This window comes from Uloborus diversus, chromosome 5 (genome assembly GCF_026930045.1).
Source record: "Uloborus diversus isolate 005 chromosome 5, Udiv.v.3.1, whole genome shotgun sequence".
NCBI lineage: Eukaryota > Metazoa > Arthropoda > Arachnida > Araneae > Uloboridae > Uloborus > Uloborus diversus.
The window spans coordinates 174,960,866-174,988,717 of NC_072735.1; the positions used below are offsets into that span (position 1 = coordinate 174,960,866).

The 27,852-nt window shown below is 34.9% G+C and overlaps 1 protein-coding gene across 1 annotated transcript; it reads left to right on the forward strand.

The window, feature by feature from the left end:
- The first annotated feature begins 9 nt into the window (after positions 1-9).
- Positions 10-27,852, forward strand: LOC129223283 (lysosomal acid phosphatase-like). Its single transcript, XM_054857848.1, has 10 exons — positions 10-270; positions 4,025-4,120; positions 6,028-6,108; positions 8,211-8,360; positions 18,087-18,182; positions 19,531-19,620; positions 20,440-20,560; positions 21,983-22,068; positions 24,758-25,075; positions 27,715-27,852. The coding sequence occupies exons 1-10, from the start codon at positions 55-57 to the stop codon at positions 27,850-27,852; spliced, it is 1,392 nt and encodes a 463-aa protein (XP_054713823.1). The 5' UTR covers positions 10-54.

Below are 27,852 nucleotides of genomic sequence, written 5' to 3' on the forward strand. Positions count from 1 at the left end.
CGAGCGAATCAAAGGGGAAGCTGTTTTCTTCTCAGCAGATGTTGCCATTCCATCATGGCTTGCGATCTCTGTAACTGTTTGTTGAGGAACTTATATTTAATTTTTTCGAGCATCGCGAAGCCTCGTCTGCAAAGCCTGTTGTTGGCATTCTACTTTGTCATTTTATTTCTGGCTAAGGATTATATATTCAACGCTGTTGAACTTTTATTTTCTGGTAAACACGAATTTGTGAGGCATCAGCCTCATAGAGACTTGATCCAAATTCAAGTGGTAAGTACTAATTTGATTACATAACTATTGGATATTGTTTAAAAGTTGACTTAAAAAATAATTTAGCTTATTTTACTATATACTATTATGTTTTAAATTTATTGTAATTTTAGAACATAATGGAATGTGAATGGTTAACTTTTTTTAAAGAATTAAAATTCTGAATGAAATACGTAATGTAATTGAGATTGATTTTTTTTCCAGCAGGTTTTTTTAATTACGTTCAAAACTATTTTTTTTATTCATTTTCTTTTCAACATTTTCAAATTTTGCTAATTTTAATACGAATTCCAAGTATTTATTCGATCCAGCTAAGCAAGAACATTTGATTATTTTATTGAAATGAATATAACTGTCATTTCAGCTAAATGCGTTGAAGTGATTTAAAATGAATCGAAAACTTCAGGAAAATTTTCGAGTTGTAACTGTTATCTTGAAGTTTAACTTCAAAATTTAGTAAAAGGATTAATGCTACAAAAAAATTTTGTGATACTTTGCACTGCCATCTAGACTTGTTTTAGGCGCATTAAGCTCCAGTTTAAAAAAACTACTAACATCATTAGCATCATTACAACTATGGTAATAAATTTTAATTATACAGGGTGTCCCAAAACGATCGCATAAACTTGAACAACTAGATTCCTCGTTCTGAGTATGCATACAAACTGCCCAAAGAAGCGCTCGTGTACGATCCATAGTTTACGAGAAAAATACGAAAAACAAAGCATGACGTCACTGATGGTGCAAGGAAAAAACATTTTATTGGATATATCAACAACAGTATTCGCATATTTTTCCAGACGGTAATGTTTAAAACGTCATTACACGTATTTGTTGTTATACGTAATGTACGTATACTACTGTTGATATCTTTACTAATAATAAAGCTGAAAGTCACTCTGGATCTCTCTCTGTCTGGATATCCGTCAGGATCTCTGTGACGCGCATAGCGTTCGGCTGATTTCCATGAAATTGGGCACAGAATTCGTTTACAGCATAAGGGTGTGCACCTCAAAGCGATTGTTCAAAAATTCAATTTTGTTCTTTTTCTATTTCAATTTTAAGAAAATTTTACCGAGCAAGTTATCACAACAAGAACCAGTAAATTACCAAATTATCATAACGAGGAACCGTAACAGGGGCAAGCAAATGAACATAGCAAATTGGCGAGAAATTAATCATCCAGTATTTGTAAATATACAGACGAACCAAATGACCTTTTAATTTTCTACTACCGGCAAAGTCGTGCGGGTTATATATATATATATATATATATATATATATATATATATATATATATATATATATATATATATATATATATATATATATATATATATATATATATATATATATATATACAAGTGTACAATAAAGTTTTTTCTTGCACCGGCAGTAATGTCATACCTTGTTTTTCGCGTTTTTCTCGTAAACTACTGATCGTAAAAGGAACGCTTCTTTGGGCAGTTTTTATGTACTCCCAATGAGGAACTAGCTGTGCAGAGTTTATGCGGTAGTTTTGGGACACCTTGTATTTACGATTGCAGATCTTTTAACTTTTAAACATCGTAAAATTATTATTACTTTAAGCCTGTTGCTTTCAACCAGAACTGTGGAGTCGGAGGTAAAATACCCGACTCCGACCCTTGCTCGGTAGAACTGGCAGATTGGTAGACAAAACGACCAACTCCCCGACTCTTGGAAAAAAAAAAGCGTCTCGCCTCCAACTCTTACCTCAAAATTAGCCCAACTTTGACGCCCTGCTCTCAATACTTCCAGCACCGTCCGCGGGAAAGATCGACCGCTTCTCAGGCATAGACATTGTCTTCTTCCCGCGTTAAAAGAAGATTTTATTATTATTTTTTTTAATGATAAAAATTTGTGCTTACGCTGATGCCATAATTTTAGGATAATTTATACTTTTGTCCTTGAAGGTATTTAACTTTGAAAGATGTTTCTATTTGGCAATTGTAACGTTCCGCTTATTGTTATTATAGTTATAATTTATATTGTTACTATACTAATTATTTTAATTTTTAATAGGACTGGATTTGGTACATTTTAATAATGTGATTTTTTTTATTTATTTATTTATTTATTTATTTATTTATTTATTTATTTATTTATTTATTTATTTATTTATTTATTTATTTATTTATTTATTTATTTATTTATTTATTTATTTATTTATTTATTTATTTATTTATTTATTTATTTATTTATTTATTTATTTATTTATTTATTTATTTATTTATTTATTTATTTATTTATTTATTTATTTATTTATTTATTTATTTATTTATTTATTTATTTATTTATTTATTTATTTATTTATTTATTTATTTATTTATTTATTTATTTATTTATTTATTTATTTATTTATTTATTTATTTATTTATTTATTTATTTATTTATTTATTTATTTATTTATTTATTTATTTATTTATTTATTTATTTATTTATTTATTTATTTATTTATTTATTTATTTATTTATTTATTTATTTATTTATTTATTTATTTATTTATTTATTTATTTATTTATTTATTTATTTATTTATTTATTTATTTATTTATTTATTTATTTATTTATTTATTTATTTATTTATTTATTTATTTATTTATTTATTTATTTATTTATTTATTTATTTATTTTTGAAAAATTTTATTTACATTTAACGAGTACAATAATTGCTTGTCTTTGCATTTAAATATTCCTGTGGGTAAATAATAGTAAATATGTTACTAATAGCTTACTTAGTATTTCTTGCATACCTAGTAAACTTCGTAAACCTAGTGAGCTTCGGTCACTCGTCTGGGCTGCTAATTCTATATTGGCTACCAGTTTGTTTCGCACTCTTGGCTTCCTTAAGAGGTTTTCCATCTCCAGCTCAGTCACTTTCCTATGCCGGGCTGATGAGTGCTAATAAGCACGAAACTGCAGTCCTCGGCTGGAAATGACTGAGCTGGCGGTGTATTTCAAGTATTTCTGCTTTAGCCCTGGCTAATGGGCGGTAAGTTACTGAATATACCTTGCCTTGCGTTCAATCTTCGAGTTGAACCGAACCATTGCTTCGGTCACTCGTCTGGGCTGCTAATTCTATATTGGCTACCAGTTTGTTTCGCACTCTTGGCTTCCTTAAGAGGTTTTCCATCTCCAGCTCAGTCACTTTCTTATGCCGGGCTGATGAGTGCTAATAAGCACGAAACTGCAGTCCTCGGCTGGAAATGACTGAGCTGGCGGTGTATTTCACGTATTTCTGCTTTAGCCCTGGCTAATGGGCGGTAAGTTACTGAATATACCTTGCCTTGCGTTCAATCTTCGAGTTGAACCGAACCATTACTTCGGTCACTCGTCTGGGCTGCTAATTCTATATTGGCTACCAGTTTGTTTCGCACTCTTGGCTTCCTTAAGAGGTTTTCCATCTCCAGCTCAGTCACTTTCCTATGCCGGGCTGATGAGTGCTATTAAGCACGAAACTGCAGTCCTCGGCTGGAAATGACTGAGCTAGCGGTGTATTTCACGTATACCTAGTAATGGTTCTTTTTTGTTATAAAAAACGCCAGTCTGTAAATTTTTTCTATGAAATTTAATGACGGTCCGCGATAAAATAAATAAATAAATAAATAAAGGGTTTGAAAAGCACTATTTTTGACTAATAGAAAAATTTTAATCTGAGATTTGAAATTTGAATATTTTTAACTTCTAGAAGAAAATGTTTTAGGAAAAATATTTTTTTGTTTCTTTCTCAACAGATATTTAAGCATGGTCACAGATCTCCCTTCAGGTTATACAAAACCGATCCCAATCCAAAAGAGTTGTGGAGCGAAGGGTTGGGGCAGCTTACCAAAGTAAGTTTTTCAAACGCTCTACATTTAAAGTTTCCGATACTTTATGTTTTCAATGGCATTTGTATATTTTTTCAATGAACATGGTGAACGAAGCTTTTAATTTTTCCAGCACTGTCAGAAATTTTACATGCTTCTCAATTTTGGTCAGTTCTTTGCATGTTCAACTTTTGTTTTCTTGTTTAGAATGAAACATCTTTCAAACAATTGACTTACTATGACGTTCAGCCGGCTTAGTGGGTTAACGTTGGAATCTTACGCCCTTGTAGCGGGTTAATACCTGGTTCCAGTCGGAACAGTTTCAAGGTACAAAAATTTGGCAGCGTCCATGGTGCATAATTATGCAACATGTAAAATATCACTTGAATATTTTTTGGCTTGGAAAATTTTTGAAAAATCTTTCAAGCCTGCATGTCTTCATCTGGTGGGCAATTGAGCGCAAAATTTCTTAATAAGTAATGGCAACCTGCCAATAGTGGCTCCAATTGGAAGAACATATTGAATCTTCTTGAGGCAGTCCTTGGTCGGCAAAGGATGAAGATCCAATGTGCGGCTTCATTAGATCTTACTCCAAGATGCAAAATCATGAGAATAATCGAAGGTACTAAATTTTGAAACTGAAAATTTTGACGACGTTTGTACGATGTGCAATGCTTCAAGCCTTAATTTTTACGCAGTTAATTAAGGAAATTATTTTATGCTCTGACCCGGAAGAACGTTTGGGTATGTGAACGTGTTTTTATTTGAATCATAACTATATATTAAATATCATAATCATAGAATTTCTTAGAATAATTTAAGCATTACTAATTTCAAAAATGACAAAGAAATATACTTAAAAATTGTTGTTTGAAACAAAATGTTCAACACAATTTAAATAGTAAAATAAGAAATAACAACGTCAGTTAGAACAACTGCAGGTTATTGCAGACACGTGTGGACCGCCTTTTTCAATGCAAGAGAAATGAGTTTATGGATGAAAGGACATCCGACAAAAGGACTTTTGTCGGATGTCTTTCATCCTCAAGCTCATTTCTTTTGTACTGTAAAGGCGTTCCTTTCAACGCCGAAACACGTGCCTGCAGTAATCTGCAATTTGTGCTATTTGACGTTGTTGTTTCTTATTTTACTTTTCATGCACGAAATATTCAACTTACAATTTAAATATCCCGAAAATGACAGAAACCTATCTGTCAGAAAGTACTTCAATTGATGAAAAATATGTATATATATTTTTTAATAAATCCCACAAAAAGTGTTTCCAAGAATAAATTAAATTTAAAAATGAAAATTATTATTTTTTGAAATAGTTTACTTGAATACAATACAACTCATATAAATTTAATGTTTTTTTTTTTTTTTGAGCAATCACGATTGCTTATTGTTCTCACTTGACCGTCCTTGATGTTCCGGTTCCTTTTTCAGCTTGGACCAGGCCTGCAGCACCACCGTCCACCGGCGGCGGCGCGGCTGGTCCTGACCACTGTCCCCCAAAATCCACTTTTGCTGGGCGGTGGCGTCCATGTCCCACACACACGAACGCCTACACACACACACACGAACGCCTACACACACACACACACGAACGCCTACACACACACACACGAACGCCTACACACACACACACGAACGCCTACACACACACACACACACGAACACCTACACACACATACACACACACGAACACCTACACGCACACGCACGTACACAACACTCACTCACACACATGCATACATACACTTACGCACCCACGCACCCACACACATGCGCCTACACAAACACACACGCTCGTGATTGCGAAAAACATAATTTGAATTCAAGATGCCAAAAATTCAAATTAATTTTTATATATATATATATATATATATATATTTTTTTGAAATATAAATGATTACATGTTTTCATTTCAGCTAGGAAGATTACAACTGTACGTGATGGGGGACCATTTGAAGAAAAGGTATTCGCACCTAATTTCAAGCAACCCAAATGAAGTAAGTACCGCTTCAAGAGGCCAGATGAAAGTACTTGAGCATTAGCAGTAAAGTGGAACATTTTTTTAAATTTCTGACAGTAAGAAGAATTTTTATGGGAAACTATTCTGAAAATATTTGATCTGCTAAATGTTCTGCTTACCACTCTTGAGATTTCAGTGTTAATCACTATCATTAAATCTTAGTCTTTTTCAAACTGAAGGCAAGCTTTTGATCTCATTAAAAGTGCTTTGAAAATGTACACGACGTTAGACTAACTTTAGGGACATTATTGAACGGTTTAAGTAAAAACGCGTTCTTCTAGTATGCATATGGTAAAGATTTGCATTACAAGTCGAAGTTTGTGGAGCAACTTTTCGAAAGTTTGTCGGCTTATCAGGTGCTATAATCTTTCAACATAGGTTCGTTCCACGTGTATTCCATTATTGACCAGATTGTAGTAACTCAACTATAAATTGTCTGTCTGTACAAATATGTCGAATGCATGAATATAACGACTGACAAAAAAAAGACTAGTGCGTATTGAAAACAAATATATTTGTAATTATTGCGTTCTATCAGTGAAGTGAATATAAGTGGAAGAAGATACCAGAAATAAAATGTGACTGCTACAATTTTTACTTCAAGGGAGAAGAGCCAAAAAGCTTTTTTCAATTTATAAAATCATTTGTGTATTTATGAGCCGTGGTTCACACAGGAATTTTAGTTGCTAATGTTTCGCCAGACATGCCTCAAGCTCAAGTTACTTCAGAGCACAACATGCACTTCAAGCTTCTTCAAAGCAAAACATGCACTTCACTCTTCTTTAGAGTACAACTTGCCCATCAACCTTCACAGTACAGACTGCAGTTCAATCCTCTTCAGAGTACTTCATGCAGTTAAATTTTCTCCAGAGCACAACATGCACTTCAATCTTCTTCAGAACGTATCCTGCACTTCAATCTTCTTCAGAGTTCAACAAGCAGTTCAGTCTTCTTCAGAGCCCAACATGCAGTTCAGTCTTCTTCGCAGTGTAACATGCCATTCAGTCTTCAAAGCGCAACATGAACTTCAGTCTTCTTCGGAACACAATATGCGCTTTAATTATCACAGCACAGCACGCACCTCAATCTTGTTTAACTCACAACATGTATTTCAGTCTTTTTCAAAGCATGTAATATGCACTGAAAATAATATGCACTATAATTTTCAGAGCTCAACATGCAGTTTAATTTTAAGGGGACAACATGCATTTCAGGTTTTAGAGCACAAAACGTACTTTAATCTTTGGAACACAACATGCTCTTCAATCAATTCAATCTTCATCAACGCACAACATACACTTCAGTCTTCTTCAGAGCACAACAAGCACTTCAATTTTCGGAGCACAACATGAGTTTCAATCTTCAGTGTACAACACGCACTTCAGTCTTCAGATTATAACATGCACTTCACTCCTCTTTAGGATGCAAAAGGCACTTCAATCTTCACAGTACGGACTGCAGTTCAATCCTCGTCAAAGCACTATACTCGTATGCATTCAAATCTTCTTCAGAGCACAGTATGCACTTCAATCTTCTTCAAAACATATAGCATGTACTTCCATCTCTTTCAGAGCGCAAAATGCAGTTCAGTCTTTTTCACAGCGCAACATGCCGTTTAATCTTCGTCAAAGCACAACATGAACTTCAGACTTCTTCAGAACACAGCATCCACTTCAATCTTCAAAGAACAGCATGCTCATTAATTTTCAGAGCACGACATGCAGTTCAATTTTCGGAGAACAACATACGCTTCAATTTTCAGAGCACAAAACGCATTTCAATCTTCTTCAACGCACAACATACACTTCCCTCTTCTTCCGAGCACAACCAGCACTTCAATCTTCAGTGCGCAACATGCACTTCAATCTTTAGAACAAAATATGTGCTTCTAGCTTCTTCAGAGCACATATTTTATTTCAAGCTTCTTCATGGCATCTTGTGCTAGCAAACTTGGGGCATGACAGTCGAAAGGTTAGCTAACATATTTTTAAACAAAACAAGGTTCATAAAACCACAAATAACTTCGTTTATCGATCTGTTTATATCTTTTAAGTTACAAATGGCATCTTTCTAATGCAGATGGAGATGATGAGCTCTAACGCTTCCCGAAGCATGTACAGTGCGTACTGCTTTCTTGCTGGAATGTATCCACCTGATGAAGAGTGGGCATTCGCCGAAATACCATGGCAACCAATTCCCGTGCTCTACGTTCCTGAAGAAGAAGATATGGTATAACGTTTAAACATTACTTTCTGTTTCATTGATGTAGATGGTGCCCTATCTTTTTACTCGATAGCTGCACGTCATACTAAGATGAATATCGAGGGCCAGGACACATAAAATTAAAATATGTTTAAACCTTTTAAATTTTTCTCATATATAGCATGGGAAAATGCAGAAAATGAAAGAAAATGTCTAAGAATTGGTGTTATCATAAGTACAAGCTCGTTTGGTTGATACGAAGTTTCCATCTGTTTTTTAGAAACAAATCTCTAACTGTTTGGCTTCAAATTTTCAAAAATCATTCGTAATACAGAATACAGGCGATCTGTTGTTTTATTAGGTCCCAGAACATATTTTTCGATCCGTTACACTGAACATAACAACGGCCACAATGATCGGCTTCGCAGGCCACATCTGACACGTAGACCGTAGTTTGGGCACCCCTGATTTAGCCATTTTAAAAGCATTTTTTTTTACTTAAACACCAAGTCAAAATAAAAAATTTACAGGTGATATTTTCGACGCTTTTATGTTTACAACAAACAATTAACTGCAGCAAACAATTACTGAAAAAGAATGCAGGGTGAGTCTGGCTTCTTGTTTTGAAAGGGGTCATTATTAAAATATGACTGCAGAAATCGGCAGGGGGTCGTGAGTGTATTCAGCGACATGTGGGGGTCTGAAGTTTTTCTGCGATAATTTAAACTGAGATACCCAAAAGGCAATTTTAGAAAATGCTAAGTCCTGTAGAAGTAGGTGGAATTATGAGATCTCTGCCCCTCCCCTGGACCTGGGAATTCTTCTATCCTCTGTAGGTAGAGCGAGCACCATCACGCATGTAAAGTTATTAGGGTAGCTATCTATTCGTACTATCGAAAATTTGGGTTAACCGAAGTTTTAAGGATGGAAAAAAGAAGACTACAGACAAACTTATTTATTCAACTTATAAAAATTCGATTCAGTGTGTGAGGAAGCAAATTAAAATGCTGAAACTAAGGATACTGCAATAGTGATTTGATTCACACAACACTGTAAACAACTTTGTGTAACGTTAGTCCATAAAATGGACGGCAGCTTAGCTGCCTTCACTACTCTGGAGTAACTTAATATAACTGGTGTAAAGTTACACATCGCTTCACTAATTTCTGTGTAAAGTTACACCACAGTTGTCAGCAAGCTGTATAAAAGGTTTTTAGGTAATGTTATACTTTATTAGGAGTAACGTTTAATCGCACTTCCTTGGAAAGTTACTCGTTTTTAAGTAACATCTCACCACTTTCTCTATATTTAATAACACTTTATATATGTCTGTAAAGTTTGACGTTGTTTAGGTGTCAGGAAACCCTCAATTATCTGTAAACTGTCAATATTATTTTCTAAATAAATGAACTACGTGTGTGTTAAATTTAACTGCATTCCTTGGGGATTGATTAGAAAATTTTACCCTGAAAACCTTTAGTTTTCGCCTACACTAAAGAAAATAATACACTGTACGAGTATATATAAAAATGGAAGTTTATTTGTGTGTGTGTGTGTGTGTATGTTCTTTGTACAAATCCAATTTAGGTCAGATTTTTGCGAAATTTAGCAGAGAGGTCCTTTGATGCTCAAGAAGTCACGTAAAGTAGTTTTCGTTCGCAAATGGGGGGGGGGGGGGGCAACTCTCTCTTCCATCCGGGGGTTACTTTATACAAAGCCACAGTTTTCATCGGACCTTTGCCAAATTTGGCGCAGATGTTCTTTGACACTCATTAATAGTCATAGGGAGTTTTTTGCCTACCTATGAGCCTATGAGAGAGGGGGTGCGAAAACACACCACGGGGCTTTCCCTAATGCAAATCCTCAGTTTACGTCGGATTTTCGCAAAGTTTTACGGACAGGTCCTTTGCCGCTCAAGAATTCAAATAGGATAGCTTTTGTTCGCAGTGGGGGGAAACCTTCCTCCCACGGGGGGGGGGGGGGGTATGCAAAAATCTACAGTTTTCGTAGCATATCTTTGCAAATTTGGCGCGTAGGTATTTTGATACTCTAAAATTGTTACTCAGAGTTTTTCGCCTAACTATGAACGATGGGGAGCGGGGTGCGAAAACACGTCACGGAATTTCCATTGTGAAAATCCAGTTTACGTCGGATTTTTGCCAAACATGTCACAGATGTCATTTGATAGTCCGAAATTTACATAGGTTTTTTTTCGCCCCAATGGGGGGGGAGGGAGTGAATCACCTTGGGGCACTTCACAAGAAAATCCGTGAAACGGAACGTTTCACGGATGACTAAATAATGACTGAATTTTTAAATTAAAAAAAAAATTCCCAAGGAATCTAAATTTAAATTTTCAGTCATACAATTGCTCTTTCTACACATTTCCGGGAAATTTTGCACTTTAATTTTTTTGAGCAATCACTATTGCTTATTGTTCTCATTTGACTGTTTTGAATTCCTCTATCATTTCATTTTCCCACCACCTCCCTCTGCCAGCACCATCGTCGCGTCGACTCGCCTCACGGTGCTGCTCCTCTAGCGAAAACAGTCTCCAGGTTGGGTCCATATCCTACACACCCATGCATACACATACACACACTCACGCCTGCTCACAGACACAAACACACACTCCTACACACACATACTCATGCCTGAACACATACACAAACACATAAGCCTACATACACACGCATGCACGAACGCCTACACACACACACACGCGCGTACACACACAGCACTGCATACACAACACGCACACACATGCATACATACACACACACACTCGCACCCACACACATGCGCCTACACAAACACACACGCCTGTTATTGCGAAAAACATAATTTTAATTCAATATGCCAAAAATTCAAATTCATATATTTTTTTTTCTTTTTTTCTAAGCCTAATTGTTGAACATGCCTCACTTTACACAACTTTAACTTTCGAGGTAGACTGTGCAACGCCGGGTAATGCAGCTAGTAAAATAAATTTAAAATAAAAACTGCAGCACGACTAGACAATCTCTAGTACACTACAATTCCATAAATGTTTCTAGAAACCGATAGCCCTTCTTCTTAAGTAAAATCTTAATGTTACTTAAGAAGAAGCTGTATCAGTTACTAAAAGAGTCGCAGCTTCTTAAGAGATTGTCTACTTGTACTCTCGATTAAATAAACTCTCGATTATCCGTGGAACGAAATGGCACAGCAGCCGCGGATAAATGATTTATTCAGATAATCTGCAAAATAGATCTAAAAACAATTCTAGTGTATGAAAATTTTTTAAAAAATGAATAAAATTCAGACATTTAAACTATTGCTAAGAACGGTAAAAGTGGTTTTAAAAAATGCAAATAAATGTTTCTGAAAGATGGTTCATCATTGCCAACGAATTATACTCTCATAGCTAAGAAATCGTGCAAACAAATAAACTGAAACAGAAGAAACTATGTTTAAACACTAACGAGAATTTTTGGAACAAAACTAGTCTGTCGTTTACTCGTTTGTCCGTTTTTCAGGAGAAGGCACTTGACTCCTTCCTCGTCACGTGGTATCCGATGATTCTATTTCGCTGTTTTTGGCAGAAGGCATAATCAGGTCATAGCATTTTGTTGTAAAAGCAGCAGCTTTTAAAATGTAGGCTTAACTAAAATGACATCAGACAAGTGAAGCAAGTGATGTAAAGGACGCTAAGACTTTGTTGCACATTAAAATGCACGCCCAAGTTAAGGATGTCTGGTTTTGTCTCCTTTAGAAGCGCGTGGATTGCTTACCGATCACCCCCGCGTAAAATGGTACTCTGCAATCGAGGAGGCGTGGCGAAGTGTCTTCTCGTAAAAAACGGACAATAGTGTAGATCTAAAAATCAGCAAGTAGCATAGATTTAAGAATTAAATTTTAACTAGTCAGGTTTCGGTAACCTTGAAAGGATTGATGTCATTGGAAAGGAGAGAAGTAAATAGAAATTAAAAAAAAATGGATTTTGCTCATAGTTAAAACGGATGTGTTTATCTGCATTCAGTTACTCTTAAGATAATCTTTTTTAAGCAATCTCGATTGCTTATTTTTCTCACTTGAAAGCAGTGGATATCCTTTGATTTTATTTTTCTATGCTTGTAACGCAAACTCCTCTTGTGTGCGGGCCTCCACGAGAATGTCCCTCGTCCTCGGTGGTGGCGTCCATGTCCTCTGATCCACGGGCCTCCACGAGAATGTCCCTCGTCCTCGGTGGTGGCGTCCATGTCCTCTGATCCACGGGCCTCCACGAGAAAGTCCCTCGTCTTCGGTGGTGGCGTCCAAAACCCAGAATCCAGCTCATAACATCAAGCCCTGGCATTCATTTGAATGTTATTAGAAACAAGAAACCTAACGAGTAGGGTCCTAGTGCAATTCGTGATTGCAAGAAACGTAATTTGAAACCGTGCTCTCAATTTTTTTTTTCTTTTTTCTTTCTTTTCTCTCTTTTTTTTTTTTTTTTTTTTGAAAGTGCGAAAGGCCGCAGCTAAGCCGCCCGTGGAGGATGGCTGTTGTGCGGTCTTAGTTTATGTACTGGAGTAATTTTTGTAAGGAGGGGTGAGGACGAGAATACTTTAAAACATACTGAGCAAGTTTTACGTAGATTTTATTACAGTAATTATCTTCATCTCTTTTAGACTAAACGCAGCATATCAAAAATATTTTATAGCATTTTCAAAGTATGTGAAACAAATTAAAATAATTTGTCAAAATTAACGTTTATAGAAATGATTTTTAACATGCCTATTAGCAGATTAAAAAAAAAATATGTCCCGCAGATAACACAGCATTAGTATTTTAAACAACAATTCTTTGTAGGTTGGCTGGGGTATGTGGTACCCCTTTTAAGAAAAGTTTTGAAGAAAAAAAAATGAAACGTATTGTCTCATTTCATCTTGGATATTATTAATAAACAAAAGTAAATCAATATTTTCTAAAATAATTCTTTAAATAATCTTGACGATTATATTTTTTTAAAAAAAATCAGATGAGTGTCTCATTTACTCTACATAAGGGGAAACTGAATCATCTGCCTTTTTTTTAATTTAAATCAAGCACATCTAAAAAAGGGATGAGGGGGGTTTACTTAATAAAGTATGTTAATTTTTAGTATGAATTATTGTTTTGTAAATGCACCCATTTATGAGGTAATGACTTTTTTTTAAACCTGCATGACGGAAAATTTTAAAACAAGAAACAAAGCAATTGCATCTGTGAAATTTTTTGAAACCTCAATAAATACATATTTTACTTTTAAATTCTTACTTGACTTTTTTAACACGTGTTACTTTTAATTCATCTTAACTGTATTACGTGTTTAACATACTTAATACAGTTAAGATCAATTTTGGTAAATTTGACAAACTATAAGCTGAAAAAGAGATTGGAAACATTAAATGGCTGCGTCAATGTAAAGTTGGCTAAGAAGAACTATTATCCACTTCAGCCTCATTATGAATTCCGAAATCATCTGCAGCAGGCCAATAAAAAACCACTATTTCTATTCGATTTTGCAAATTCAGAAGTGTTTTTTTTTTATTATTATTTGTATCATCAACTTCCAACGTTAGACACCTACATAATACTTTAAATGTAATTTTGACGCATATATAATCAGCAGCTTTAGTAGTTTTGTAGCTGAAGTATCAATTCCTACTAAGAGTCATCATAGTTGTCTTCTATTTCACTAACACAAATATTTCATCAGAGTTGCTTTTGGTTTTAAAATCTTCACTAGTATGGGGGTACTCACTTACCCCATAGTGAGGGGACCTACAGAGCCCTTATAGGAAAAATTAAAAGGTTGAGTGGGACCCCTCCTCTTAAACAATTATTAATAATATTTTATTCAAACATTCTTGTTACAATTTGCACTTTAAGTTAAACTATGCACGAAAGTTTAATGATCATTAAAAAATATATATATTAAAAAAAAAAAAAAACCGGGAAACACTTCTTTGAAAAATGTTCCTTAAACTTGCAATTTTTTTTTTTTTTTTTTTTGACTAAGTTTTATGACCTAGAAAAAAAATTTCCACAAAACCCAAATCTATGCTAAACTGTGATGAAACATGACATGCAAAAAAGTATAAAAATGATACCCCTATTTCAGTTTCAGGGGGGTGACTCACTTACTCCAGTGACCCACTTCCCCAAACTAACCCTACTATTTAATAAATTATTGAAGTGATACACTTTTAAAATGTGCTTTTATTACTGATAAAAACGCTACTATAAATTGTAAAAGAAGAATTTTCACTAATCACATTTGATAACATCACAACAAAAACCAGTCTGAAACTAGAGAGAAAATGTAAAATAAATACAATAATGATCTAATATCAAGCATCCAAAAACTGTTTTAAAAAATGTTTTAAGTAATATTGAATGAAAATTTAGATAAATGCCAAAAATCTACTGCTCCCATTTCTGTAACAATCGACAATTTAGTTGGGGATTGTTTGTGATGTTCGTCATCAGTGTTGTTTGTGTTGGTATGCAAGCAGAAAATAGACTCTACAAAGTCTGAAAACGTGATTTTAGGATTTCTTTTGTCAAGTTAAGGGAAAGTTAAGTCCCTTATGATCCGTTACATTCACACTTAAAAAGGATATAATTAGTACAAAAATGAAATGATTTTTGATGGAATAAGTTCCTAATTTCCAACATCATGAAATTTCAAAAAATGTAGGCATACATAAGTACATGTCTTTAATTTTATGAATCAAATCTAAAATTAGGTTTTAGGACACCAAAGGACTCATTTGAAGTTATCAGTTGATTATTGCTTCACAAAAAATCATTTTTAAACCACAATGTGCGGTTAATTATTATTGTTAGATTACAATATTTACGCATATTAATACTGCTATATTTTTTTTTACCGAGGGAATCATTTTAACTGTTTAAAGCTTGTCCCGTTTTCAGAGCATATTGGGAAATTTAATACTTGTATAAATGACCTTCTAAGGGGTCCCTTTTGCTAAATCGCATCTTGGGTTCTTTAAATTTTTGTCAATGTATGTAAAAAATAAATTTTAATCACTTTTTTTTAAATCTCTGGCTCCTTTTAAGAGTCAGTCTATTGTTGTGGTATCCGCGAGCCACTCCCCCCCTCCCCCATGTGGGTGCCGTGCTTTTAGAAAGTATTTTAAAACAGTTATAATTTAGTTCGTAAATTTAAAACTCAATATTTAAATACTATATGAGATATGATTAACACATTCTAGAAATAAATTTAATCTTTTAGGTACTTCTAAAACTCGTCTTTTCAATCAGCACCTTATTTTTTGCTTCAATATTTGCTATTGTATCAACCTACCACAGAATCGTACTAAACCACACAACATATACCATTTGATCTCAATTAATACAAAACTTATATAAAGACATGCAAGCCCCAAAAGCAAGTCATTTATGTTTGAAGAAACGCAATTTTGAAATAGAAATGTGTGAAACCATTACTTATGAGTTCTTTATCGTCGTGCGAAAAAAAATCTTCAATGAATTTCAAACAGTTCACAATATATTACTTTCGGAAATGTTAGATCCAATTTTAAAAGGAAGCACGCAAAGTGAAGTAAAGCTCCGAAAGGTTTTGAAAGATTGAAGCTACGAAATACTATATGTTCATGATTTCTTACATATATCTGACAAGGTTATAACCATTGATATTTTGTGATAAAAGTATACAGAAAATAACAACTTACTTCATGTAAAAAACCTTGTTCATCTTTCGGCTTCTTCCAAACAAGTAGTGTCGTCCATGTTGCTTTCGTTTGCAAGAAATTACGAACTCTGCGTAGGTCGATGCGCAGTTTTTGGAGATTGGAGACCATGGGGAAAGGTTCCTCTAACAATTGAAGTTTTTTTTTTAAAAAAGACTATATATATATATATATATATATATATATATATATATATATATATATATATATATATATATATATATATATATATATATATATATATATATATGTGTGTGTGTGTGTGTGTGTGTATGTGTGTGTGTGTGTGTGTGGAACGTTACACCTATTAGTCGGAGGGCTTCGGGTTCGATCCTCGCTGGTCGAAGATCCACCGTCGTCATTAATGGTGACTGGGCGACGTTAAATATGCGCGTGGTCACAATGTCCTCCAAGCGAAACGATACCTCTGGGGTGTCAGATCAGAAAGATATTCGGCTCCTGGTCTGGTTCTAAATTCTTGAATTGTCCATAGATGGCACCACCATCTATTGTGTTGTCTTCTGAAGGTAAGGCGCCTGGCACGCAGACTTTCATAGTTTGAGGTCCAGAGGTCCCTTTGATCGTTGAAATTGACATTGAAAAAAAAAAAACTAATTGTGCTTCGTAAAAATGCGCCCACCATTAATTTTTTCAATTTCGTTTATCTTTTTTTTTTTTTTTTTTTTTTTTGAAGTCATATACAGAATTTTTTTTTTTTCTTCATTAATTTTTTTAATGAAACGTTTTTTATTTCCTTTCTCATTTGAGGCAGAAAGAACCAAAGGGATGTAAGTGAAAAAATTAAAAATTTGGAGATAACCACTAGAAATAGTAAGGGAACCTTTCTTCTGTCTTCGGGCAAGAGATAGAACTAGTAGCCCTGGTAGATGCAAAATCAATGAAAGCTTACTTGGGACGTTATCTTTAAACGCGTTTTACTCAAAACTTGAAAATGTCCACTTGCACCCCTTTGCTTCTCACTGCTTCATTTGTAGCTTTTAAAATTTTCTATGATTAGCATTGCTACTGAATTTGTGTGCGGGTGTGTGACGTGGTAATGGGGGGGGGAGGGAGGCAGACAATTGTAGTTTAGTCTGTGATTGTCGTTAGGATGTCTTAAACAAAACGTGCATTTTTGTATTATTAAGCAGTTAGTGTTGCAAAAATAAGTGATAGTTGGAATTGTATTGCATTATAATTTTTGTGGGGAAAGATTGATAACCATACTGACTTTTAGGTGAAGAATGTATTCTTCATAACTAACCTGTCTCTTCGAGTTACTGCGCTATAATAGGTCCTTAAAACAATTTTTGCAATCACTTCATTGAAACTTTCACGCACGTTTGTCGTTCTTCAATTTCTAAGGATTTCATTGCAGAATATACGCATCACAGCCATACGATTACTTCAAATTAATTGCTTGAATGATAGAAAATACATGCATGGACCTACAAGTAGGACAATAATGCCAAACATACAATAAGTTGTAGAAAGCTATGAACGGTGGAAGCAGGGCCCGACTAACTAAAAGCGAGGCCCTAGGCCCACAATAATTTGGAGGCCCCCTGAAGACTAAAGCGGAATGCAGTGGTTGATTTACAGGCTTGGGGCCAGTCAGAATACCTTTTTAGAGGCCTCCTTGCCTATCACAGAACTTATATATAAATCATTTATCATGTGTATTTATGAATTCCCTTTGGGGCCCCTCACAATTGTGACACAATTTATTCATTACTGGCAAAGTTAAAAAATTTCCTTTAATGAAGTTTTTTTCTAATTAACAAGTAATAATTTTTATTATAAGTTGAAAAATGCATGTATTTGTCGTATAGTTGCAATGCTATGCATGATTCTTTTAGTAATTTGGGGCCCCTTAGGAAGATGGGACCCCAGGCCCAGGCCTAGTCGGCCTGTGCGGTAATCAGGCCCTTGGTGGAAGGGTATTAGGGGTATAAGGGAGAAGGGGATTACCTTACGAGTCCTCCCCTTAATGTTTTTTCCATCTTTTCAGCATTTGCAATCTAACCCCAACTGCCCAAAATATGAAGAGGTGAAGCGACGACTGACAAAATCGGAAGAAGTTCTAAGATTTGTGGGCCAATACAAGGTACTTCTTTTAATAATGCGTACATTTTTTTCATTTTCGCGAATACAAACATACATTTATAAATTTGTCAAGACACCTTACCGTATGTTTTCGTGTGTCAAGAGCCCCGTCATTTAGGGGGAGGGGGATCGTGTTTTTCTGCTTACTCTGGGACACTCTTTTGATGCATTAATGTTCCTTTTTACACATTCTTTGCGTTTGTCATACTGTTATAGGTGTAAGAAAATGCTAAAAAAAACTCTTCATTTTTTGAAGTACCGCCTTTAACGTCCGTACGTGAGTGCATCACCCAACCATTATTTTGAGTTATTAAAAACTATCAATTATTTATAGAATAACTTTTGTGAGAAATAATAAAGATTTTGACTGCAGAACCTAAATTTTCATACGATTTTTGATAGTACTTCGAAGCTGAGAAAAGAAGAGAGTTCTTTCGTTATACCCTAATGAAAATGATTTTTTTTTTTACTTGGTTATCATATTATATCTCAGGGAAAGACATGAGTGTAGCAACTATTTTGTGTCTTAAGTTTTCCTAAAGCTGTATGTGTGTGTGTGTGTGCTTTTTTTTAGCAGATTATTTTTACTTTCCTTTTCAAAAAAGGAAGTATTGTATTCAAGAAAAAATATTCACTCAAAAATGGACCTTAATTTCCATTTTACTCACCCCCGAATGAATGTTGAGTTTTTTTTTTTTTTTTTTCAACTCGACCACACGTGGATAAGTGCCTAAGAACATATAGACACGCGAAATGTCCATAATGACGATTCTCGAGTTAATTACCACGCATTTTCTCGTGACGTCTGCATGTATGAATGTAAGTATGTATGTGCGTATGTGCGGATGTGCGTATGTGCGGATGTGCGTATTTGCGGATATATGTCGCATAACTAAAGAACGGTAAGTCCTAGAAAGTTGAAATTTGGTACGTAGACTCCTATTGAGGTCTAGTTGTGCACCTCCCCTTTTGGTTGCATTCGGGTGTTTCTATAGGGGTCTTTTGCCCCTTTTGGGGGGGAAATCATTGTTAATTTCGATGTAAACTCAAGTTGTGTTATAATTTGGCGGACACGGCGATATATCACCAGTCCTTTGGTCGCCAACTTGGCGATAAATTTGGCCTTTTTTTTTTAAATCTGTTTCAAATTGGCCACTTTTGGTGATATTTAGAGAGTTAACTATTGAATCAAATTAAAATTTCCAGTAATGGGGAAATTACATTAAATTAGAGTAAAAGGTTGTCATGTGATGCACACACACATCAGCACGTTTTGTTTCAAATTTCAATGCTTTTCAGTTCACTCGAAAAGAACATGTTTGTACGTATTATCCATCTTTCTTTTTCAGACCTTCTATGAATTTGTTCATAATAAGAGTGGGAGCCCCTGTTCAACTTTTGAAGGTGCGGGTGATGTGTATAAAACCCTGTCGGTGGAGGTATGTTGAAACATGTATGTAATCACTCTTTGAATTGTGATGTGTAAGGTTCAATGCATGTATTATGTGCACTTGTATAAAGTTCTCTTTAGCATCAGACGCAACTCATTAAAATATCCGTTTTAAGGTAAAAAAATTTAAGGAAAAAATGAAATCTTTAGCGTCAGAGTAGGAGAGCTAGCACTGCAAGCGCTCCGGAAGGCCTTTTCGGCCACATCTGAATAGTGTAAAGAGAACTGAAAGAGAACCACGTTCGCTCCATTTAAATAATAAAGATCTAAGGTTTTAATTAAGATTTAAGTCCAGAGCCATCAAATGGAGCAAGGATTCAGTTCATAATTTTAGATGTGTTCCAAAAAAAAAAAAAAAAAAGGTATGCACCCGAAAGTCGCGTTTTTCTTTTGAGGATTACATACACTGTTAAAAATTCAGGAAACCTTTGTGGTAAATATTACTGTAAAAAGAAGTGTTTACTGCAAAAAAAAAAAAAAAAAATCAGTGAATTGTACCGAAAAAAAAAAAAACGATTGCAGCGCCACAACTTAGTTTCTGAAAAAAAAGGAACATTTAGTTTCAAAAATACCATTTCGAGATATTGCAATTTAAAGGGGAAAATCATACTTCATCAAAATGGGTTTACATTTTTTTTAAGCTTATTTAAACTTACTGCTAATAAGAGCACGATCAAGAAGTTAGTATTATTAAAAAAGTATTGAAATGGAGTTTCAAAATATATAAAAATTAAAAAAATCGAATTTTTGAAAGAACTTAGGGCACTGGCTCCCCTTAAGTCACGCTATATAGAATCTCTTTTCCCAGGGGGACAGTAATCTGACCATTCCCGAGTGGGCCGTTCAGAGTTGGGATGAACTCATTCACCAAACAGACGTGGGATACTACTGGCATTTCGCTACGAAAGTTCAGCACCGACTTCGAGGAGGTAGGTGAATCAAACTTCAGATAATTAGACCATCACGTTTCTTTGGTGTTGTTCTAAACGAAAAGAAATAGAGTAACTGCACCAGTAACAAATATGCTTAAGAAATCCATCTCAGGTGAATTCTAATTTTCCGAGCCTTTCATTCTATTTCAACTTCTAAAACTATTTTTCTCTCGTGCAACTACATCTCATCTAACGTTTGACTGCTTCTGGATCCTCTGAACTAGGAAGTTCTATTCAGTAAGTTACCGCCCTATAGCCAGGGCTAAGGCGGCAATACATGAAATACACCGCCAGCTCAGTCAATTCCAGCCGAGGACTGCAGTTTCGTGCTTATTAGCACTCATCAGCCCGACATAGGAAAGTGACTGAGCTGGAGATGAAAAACCTCTTAAGGAAGCCAAGAGTGCCAAACAAACTGGTAGCTAACATAGAGTTAGCACTGGCCAGACAAGTGACTGGTTTGTTTGGCACTCTTGGCTTCCTTAAGAGGTTTTCCACCTCCAGCTCAGTTAGTCCTATGCCGGGCTGATGAGTGCTAATAAGCACGGCTGGAATTGACTGAGCTGGCGGTGTATTTCATGTAGTTAGTTCTATTTTTATTTGCTCAATTTTGAAAAAAGGTCCAACCCCCCAGTAACAGACATCGAAAATTCTGATGATACCCAGCAACAGATCGGATGAGGAAAGGGTGAGTAATGGACAGAATTCCCCTTTTCTCTTCAAAATGTGCAAAAATTCTTTATTTTCAGAACTAAAACCTTATTAAATTGAAATGAACATGAAACACCGGTAGACCTCGTGGTGGCTGTTCCTAGCCTTCCACCACTGCCTTGTAAATACCAACTGGCCCATAAAATTCACTCTGATAACACTAGATGATTGCATTGTATTCATGGATCGCAGCAACATCAGTTTTAACCGCCTAAAATTATTATTATTTAAATCCAAACTTACGACTGCCTGTTACAGGATTCTTGTCTGTTATTGGTGTCGCTATCCTATCTTTAGAACAGTCAAGTGTATGAACTTGCATACGATAAAACTGAAATAAACCACGAAAATTGTTCTCGGTTAAAACTGATACTGAACCAAAAAGAGAAAAATTAAATGAGTTTATAATGTTGTAGATAGTTTTTTTCGACGAATTACCCAAAATTTATTAACCAGCGAGTATTAGACAAGGCATCAAAAGAAAATTAAGGCTTGTCTTTCCGTTTTCAAATTCATTCCGTACAGAAAAAACTACAATTTGATGCTAATGGAAGTGGAAATATGAGATAATCTTTTTTTTTTAGAGTACTTTTAAGGAACTTTTATTTTTATTTATTTATTTAATTATTTATTTTTATTTCTGCAGTTAAGAATGGAATTTTTGGAACAACCAAGTAGATATATTTAATATTTAAATTTCTTTTCCAGGTCCGATATTAGGATTAATTTTCGATCGAATGAAATCTCGGATTGACGGAGAACATAAAGATATTAAAGTTTACGGCTATTCAGGGGTAAGTAGGACATTCGAATTTTTAACACACTGAAAATCGTAGTTAAAAATGATTTTCCCAGCATTCGCCCTTGAATTTACTTTTACCACAAATCTGTTTCGTTTTCGGAAAAAACAACCGTATGCATTTTACCATTTACCTTATCGGTCGAACGAATAACATCAAGATGAGCAAAAAAATATTCGTGGTAACACAATGTTCTCATTGACTTGTCCTGCTGACGTATCTGATCCCATAAAGTAAACTTTCATTTTGAAATTCTTCATGTAATTCAAAACCCTTTGCCAACCTTTTCTTGCGCATGACTCAACTGCGACAAAATACGTTGCTGTCGTCTTAGTTGCTGTTGTACACTGTAACTACTTTTCTTTAAGTATCTTACAATCAAAGGTGCCCACCTAGGGGGGGGGGGGGCTCATGGTGCAGGTTGGGCCATTGAAGTTCTTAAGGGGGGTGTTTTGAGGGGTATTTTTCTCATTTTCGGGGGCTCTTGCTTTTGGGAGTCTCCGCGATATTGAGGGGGTGCGCCCGTGCCCTTAGGGGTGGGCACCCCTGTTTACAATCAACAAATCATGTTCTTTTGAAAGTAAGTTTTAATGACGGAATAAGTAACAATCATTCAGCAAGTACGATTGCTTGTTACTTAACGTACATTATGCATAACTAGTGCTGTATAGTTGGGAGGGGGTTGCGCCAATCATGATAACTGAGATTAACCGCACACTGATTGCTAGTTTTAAAATTGGCACTCTATTAAAACTACAGTTTCTCTAACAAGAGTGAAACTGCAATCTCTAAATGCAGTAACTACAGTTGGGGCAACAGTTTTGTGGAGGCTACTCAGATCCTAAGTCACAGCATTACGACGCTGCCAGGTTAGGTTTGCCCCAACTATAGCGGAGAAGATGGTAACATGGACCACTTTTTATTTTTTAATAAAAAATGCACTCTTTAATGGAATTTTTTCAATAATGACTACCATAATTTGACAAAATATCCTACCACTCAACGTTTAAAGTTATTGGAAGGTAAAACATTAAACGATTTGAAGACAATTACTTTTTCTTCAAACATCTACAATAACAGCTGGCTTAGAAAGTGGGGTGGTAATATAGAACAATGAAGAGTGAAACAAAAAAATATTTATTGGGTTATTTATTTCAGAGAACATTACTAGAAAAATGAAAACATGAACATTTTAAGGAAAGTATTGTAAAATATATATATATATATATTTTATCAAAAAACATACAGAGGATTTTTTTCCTGTAAAATATTGCTTGTAAAAAAATCATAAATTTCAAATTAGTCACACTTAGGAACAAAAGTCAAATATAAATGTCACCTTCGCACCCACTGCATAAAACATGTGCCCATTGTTGGCGTACAACACATTTAATCATTTTTTTCCTTTTTGACATCTTTACTAATAATAAAGCTCAAAGTCTCTCTGTCTGGTTGTCTGTAGGATGTCTGGATCTCTGTGACGCGCATAGCATCTAGACCGTTGGGCCGATTTTCATGAAATTTAGCAGAAAGTTAGTTTGTAGCATGAAGGTGTGCACCTCGAAGCGATTTTTCGAAAATTCGATTTTGGTTTTTTTTTCTATTTTAATTTTAAGCCCATTTTCCGGAGCAAAATTATCATAAGATGGAAGAGTAAATTACAAAATTAGCATGACGTGGAATGGGAAAGCGAATGAACATAGCCAATTGGCAAGAAATTCGTCATCCATTATTATTTGTAAATATACAGGCGAACCGAATGACCTTTTAATTTTCAACAACGGGCAAAGCCGTGTAATCACCATCTGGATATCTGGATCTTTGTGCAGATCTCTGTCTGGATTTCTGTGATGAGCATAGCGCCTAAACCGTTAAACCGATTTTCATGATTTTGGTACAAAATTAGTTTGTAGCAGGGGTGTATGCGCCTCGAAGCGATTTTTCGAAAATTCAATTTTGTTCTTTCTCTATTCCAATTTTAAGCCCATTTTAAAGAGCAAATTATCATAACATGGACGAATAAATTACCATAACATAGAACGAGCAAATTACAATAACGTGGGCGAACAAATTAGCAAATAGGCGAGAAATTCATCATTCATTATTTGTAAATATACAGGCAAACCAAATTACCTTTTAATTTTCTGTTTCGGGCAAAGTCGTGCCGGTGCCGCATGTATAAAGTAAAAGAGGTGATAATATGGAATACATTGTTTCATATTACCACCAATCTCCAATTTAAAACGATCCCATGAATTTTTAGTTTGAAAAATATTTATCAACAATTTTATCCAGTTATTTTACTGTTCAATCTTACAGTCAATAAAAACAATATTAACAATGTCTTACATTTATCAATATGGATGTGAAAAATATTCATGAAACTTACCTTATGAAATTTTTTAGAACTGCATAAATAAAGATCCGCCCGTTTCACCATAAACAAAACAAGCTTTACTGATGCCACGCGGTACAGCAACTATTATGATTGCCATTAAATAAGTTTACTTTAATAAACATAGATAGGGCCAGTAGATAAGCAGAAAGAAGCTGTAGCTGTTTTATATTACCACCTTCTCCCCTATGTTTGGTATTTCCTTGAATTATTCTGTTCACTTGCAAATCTATAATTCTGATTTTGCAAGAACACGTTCTCACAACAAGGATTATTTTTCCCTAACAGCACGGAAGCAACGTAGCAGCAATCCAGTGCGCCCTGCTCCTGTACGACATGAAACATGCCCCACACGCCGCAACTATCGTGTTCGAACTGTACAGGGACTATCAAGACAACTATTCGGTTCGATTTGTTCTATTCAATTCCACCCACCCGGAAAGGCGCTTGGAGGAGCCCTTCGTGTTCAAGTTACATGGCTGCGATGAATACTGCCCCATAGAATCATTCGAACGTTTCATCAAGCCCATAGTACCGCACGATTGGAGAAAAGAGTGCGCAGAACGGGATGACTCAGAGAAAGATTACGTACCAATACAATACGCGGTAAGTAATAATCAAGTGAACGTGCAGGAATTTTAACCCCTTAGCGGGCGCGGCTGGTGGTACCAGGTTGCTCGTATTTCTTAGCTGAGATACTATTTGCTCATTCAACCGTCACGTGCGGGACAATCCGATTCGATAATTTCACCAACATTTTGTTATCGATCCTAATATTTTAATTTAACAAGAGTAAGCACTTTTTTTAATCTTTACATTTGAGACAAACACAGGGGAGACTGTTGTACCTTGACCATGATGTACCTTGTGCCATGCACTCTAATCAGCTATCGCTTTTACCTAGTGAGGAATCACATTACATTACTATGTCAGTCATGACAGTCTCTCGATCTGCCAGAGTGAGTTGCAGGTTGAAACTCCAGCTTTTATGTGGACAGTGATTGTTTTGTGATTTGTGCAAACAAAAGTAAATAATTCCAGTGTTACTTAAATGAAATTGGATTTTCAAAGACTAGTATTACCCAACTGATTAACCGTTATATATATTGCCTATCTCTCGGAAAATGTATTCAACATTTAGTCTTTACTTTTTATGTAGCTGTTAGGTTACGGTAGCCACTTTTGTATAAGCATGCATCTTCGTGTATCTTGAAACCAAGCTCCATCCTGTTCCTTGAACCACTGGAATCAAGGTACAATAGATACAATAGGTTGTAGTGATTGATCATGCCTCGAAGTAAAACTGGAATCAAGAGAGATCCAGTAGATGCTGAGGCATTGCAAAATGCTATTGAAACAATAAGAAGTAATGATCCTGACAAACAAAAAAAAAAAAAACTTTTAGAGAGACCGAAAAAGTATTCAAACTGAGCAGGTCAACCATTACTAGGCATTTAAGAAAGTTGAATGAAAGTGGGTCCAATAAACTTGAATACAACGTAAGTTATGCAGTTAAGTAAGTACAAGAGGTTTGTCTTAAGGTACACGAGCATCATGTACCATAGACCAAATGACATAAAATTTGTGAAAAATATACAAAAATAGAAAAATATTTTTTTATAAACCGAAATATTTTTTTACTTATGCAAAAAGGCTTGAAGTTAAGTTTTAATAACTAAAAACCATAAATATCACACATTCTTTTTTTGAAAACCAAAACGTTTTAGAAGTGGTCAAAGGTACAATAGTCTCCCCTACTCCTGACACAATATTATTTTCATTAAATAACTTTGTTACTTAAAAATTTTATTTGCATGCGTCACGTGCGGGACATCCAAAATCAACCTCGTGTAGTTTGCTGAAAACACTGTTTAGTATTTTTGCTGTACTAATACAGCAATGGCAAAACAAATCGTAGGTTTCGAAAGCTAAGGTTCCAACGTAAACGAAACATATCTCATTTGTCGTGAAATAATGATTTACATCGTCAAAAAAAAAATAATAATAATAATAATAACAATAATAAATAAATAAATAAAATAATGTAAGAGGCAGTGAGAAGCAAAAGGATGTTAGTGGCCAAATTAAAAAAATGGAGATAACCAGTACACATGGTAGAGGAACCTCTTCTCTGCCTTGGGTCAAGAGATGGTACTAGTAGACCTGGTAGTTGCTTCTATACAGCATGATTTTGAAAAAAAAATTCAATAAAAGCTTACCTAGGATGTCATCTTTAAACGCGTTTTGCTCAAAACTTGAAAATGTTCACTTATATCCCTTTGCTTCTCACTGCCTCATATGTGTATGGCTTTGTTCTGGTCATTTTTGCCGCACATGACGGTTTCTATAATTCATTTAAAAAAAAAAAAACGTCAACTCGCGATAACTTGAAGTCCCAAGCGACCAGCTAAAACGTTCGAGTTATCGGTAGTTTGAGTTATGGGAAGTTTCTACTATAGTCTCAAGAGTTTGGGACCCGATAAAACTTCGAGATAGTGGAATATTCGAGTTATAAACTTCAAGTTATCGAGACTATACATTTTGAAAGGCAATGACGCAATATTTTGCTTAAGAAGTCACTCATACGTTTGTGATTTCTTAAGCAACAAAATTTCATTCATTAACCTTTTAAATTATCATTCTTTATTAAGTGTATGAAGCGTCACGAGCGGCGAAAAATTACCGTTTTCCGTGGAACGGCCCTATTGCAAAATTTAGTTAAAAGAGTAACAAGTGCAATTTATTTTTAAAAATTCCATTTTAAAACACTGAAAGAAATTGCCTTTCAACTCAAAAGCAGTATTACAAAATGACCGAAGAATTATTCTAATTAACATAAAAAATCATTAAAATTGTCGATATTTGAGGGAGAGGGCTCAAATTTGTTGAAAAAAGTGTCACATCATAAATGGACAGCCCGTTCGACAGGCGCCACCATTGAAAAAACGGAGAAAAAACTTTTCAAACAACGCTGACCCCTTTAATTTCTACTTCTGTAAATAATGAAAAAAAAAATCTTCTCTAAACAGTCATTTTTATTAAGTTCGCTTTTATGCAAGAACATTTCATTTCCTAGAAATCCGTTTATTACGATCACTCGGATATAATACACAAAGTTTCTTTCCCTTCAGTCTTGTTCTAGTTCGATAGTAGTTCCTTTAAATTAAACTTTATTATGTTTCTAATAATGATGCATGAAACGGGGGACATTTCATGATGTTTACTTTCATTTCTTTTAAATCTAGGAATGCGTCAATCCAAGGAAAGAATTAACATCGGCTGCAGCTCTGACAAATCATAACTTCATTCTCACCATTGGTTTTGTACTCATCACATCTTTCATTTCTGTAATAGATAATAAACTATTCTATTTAAATCTGTAA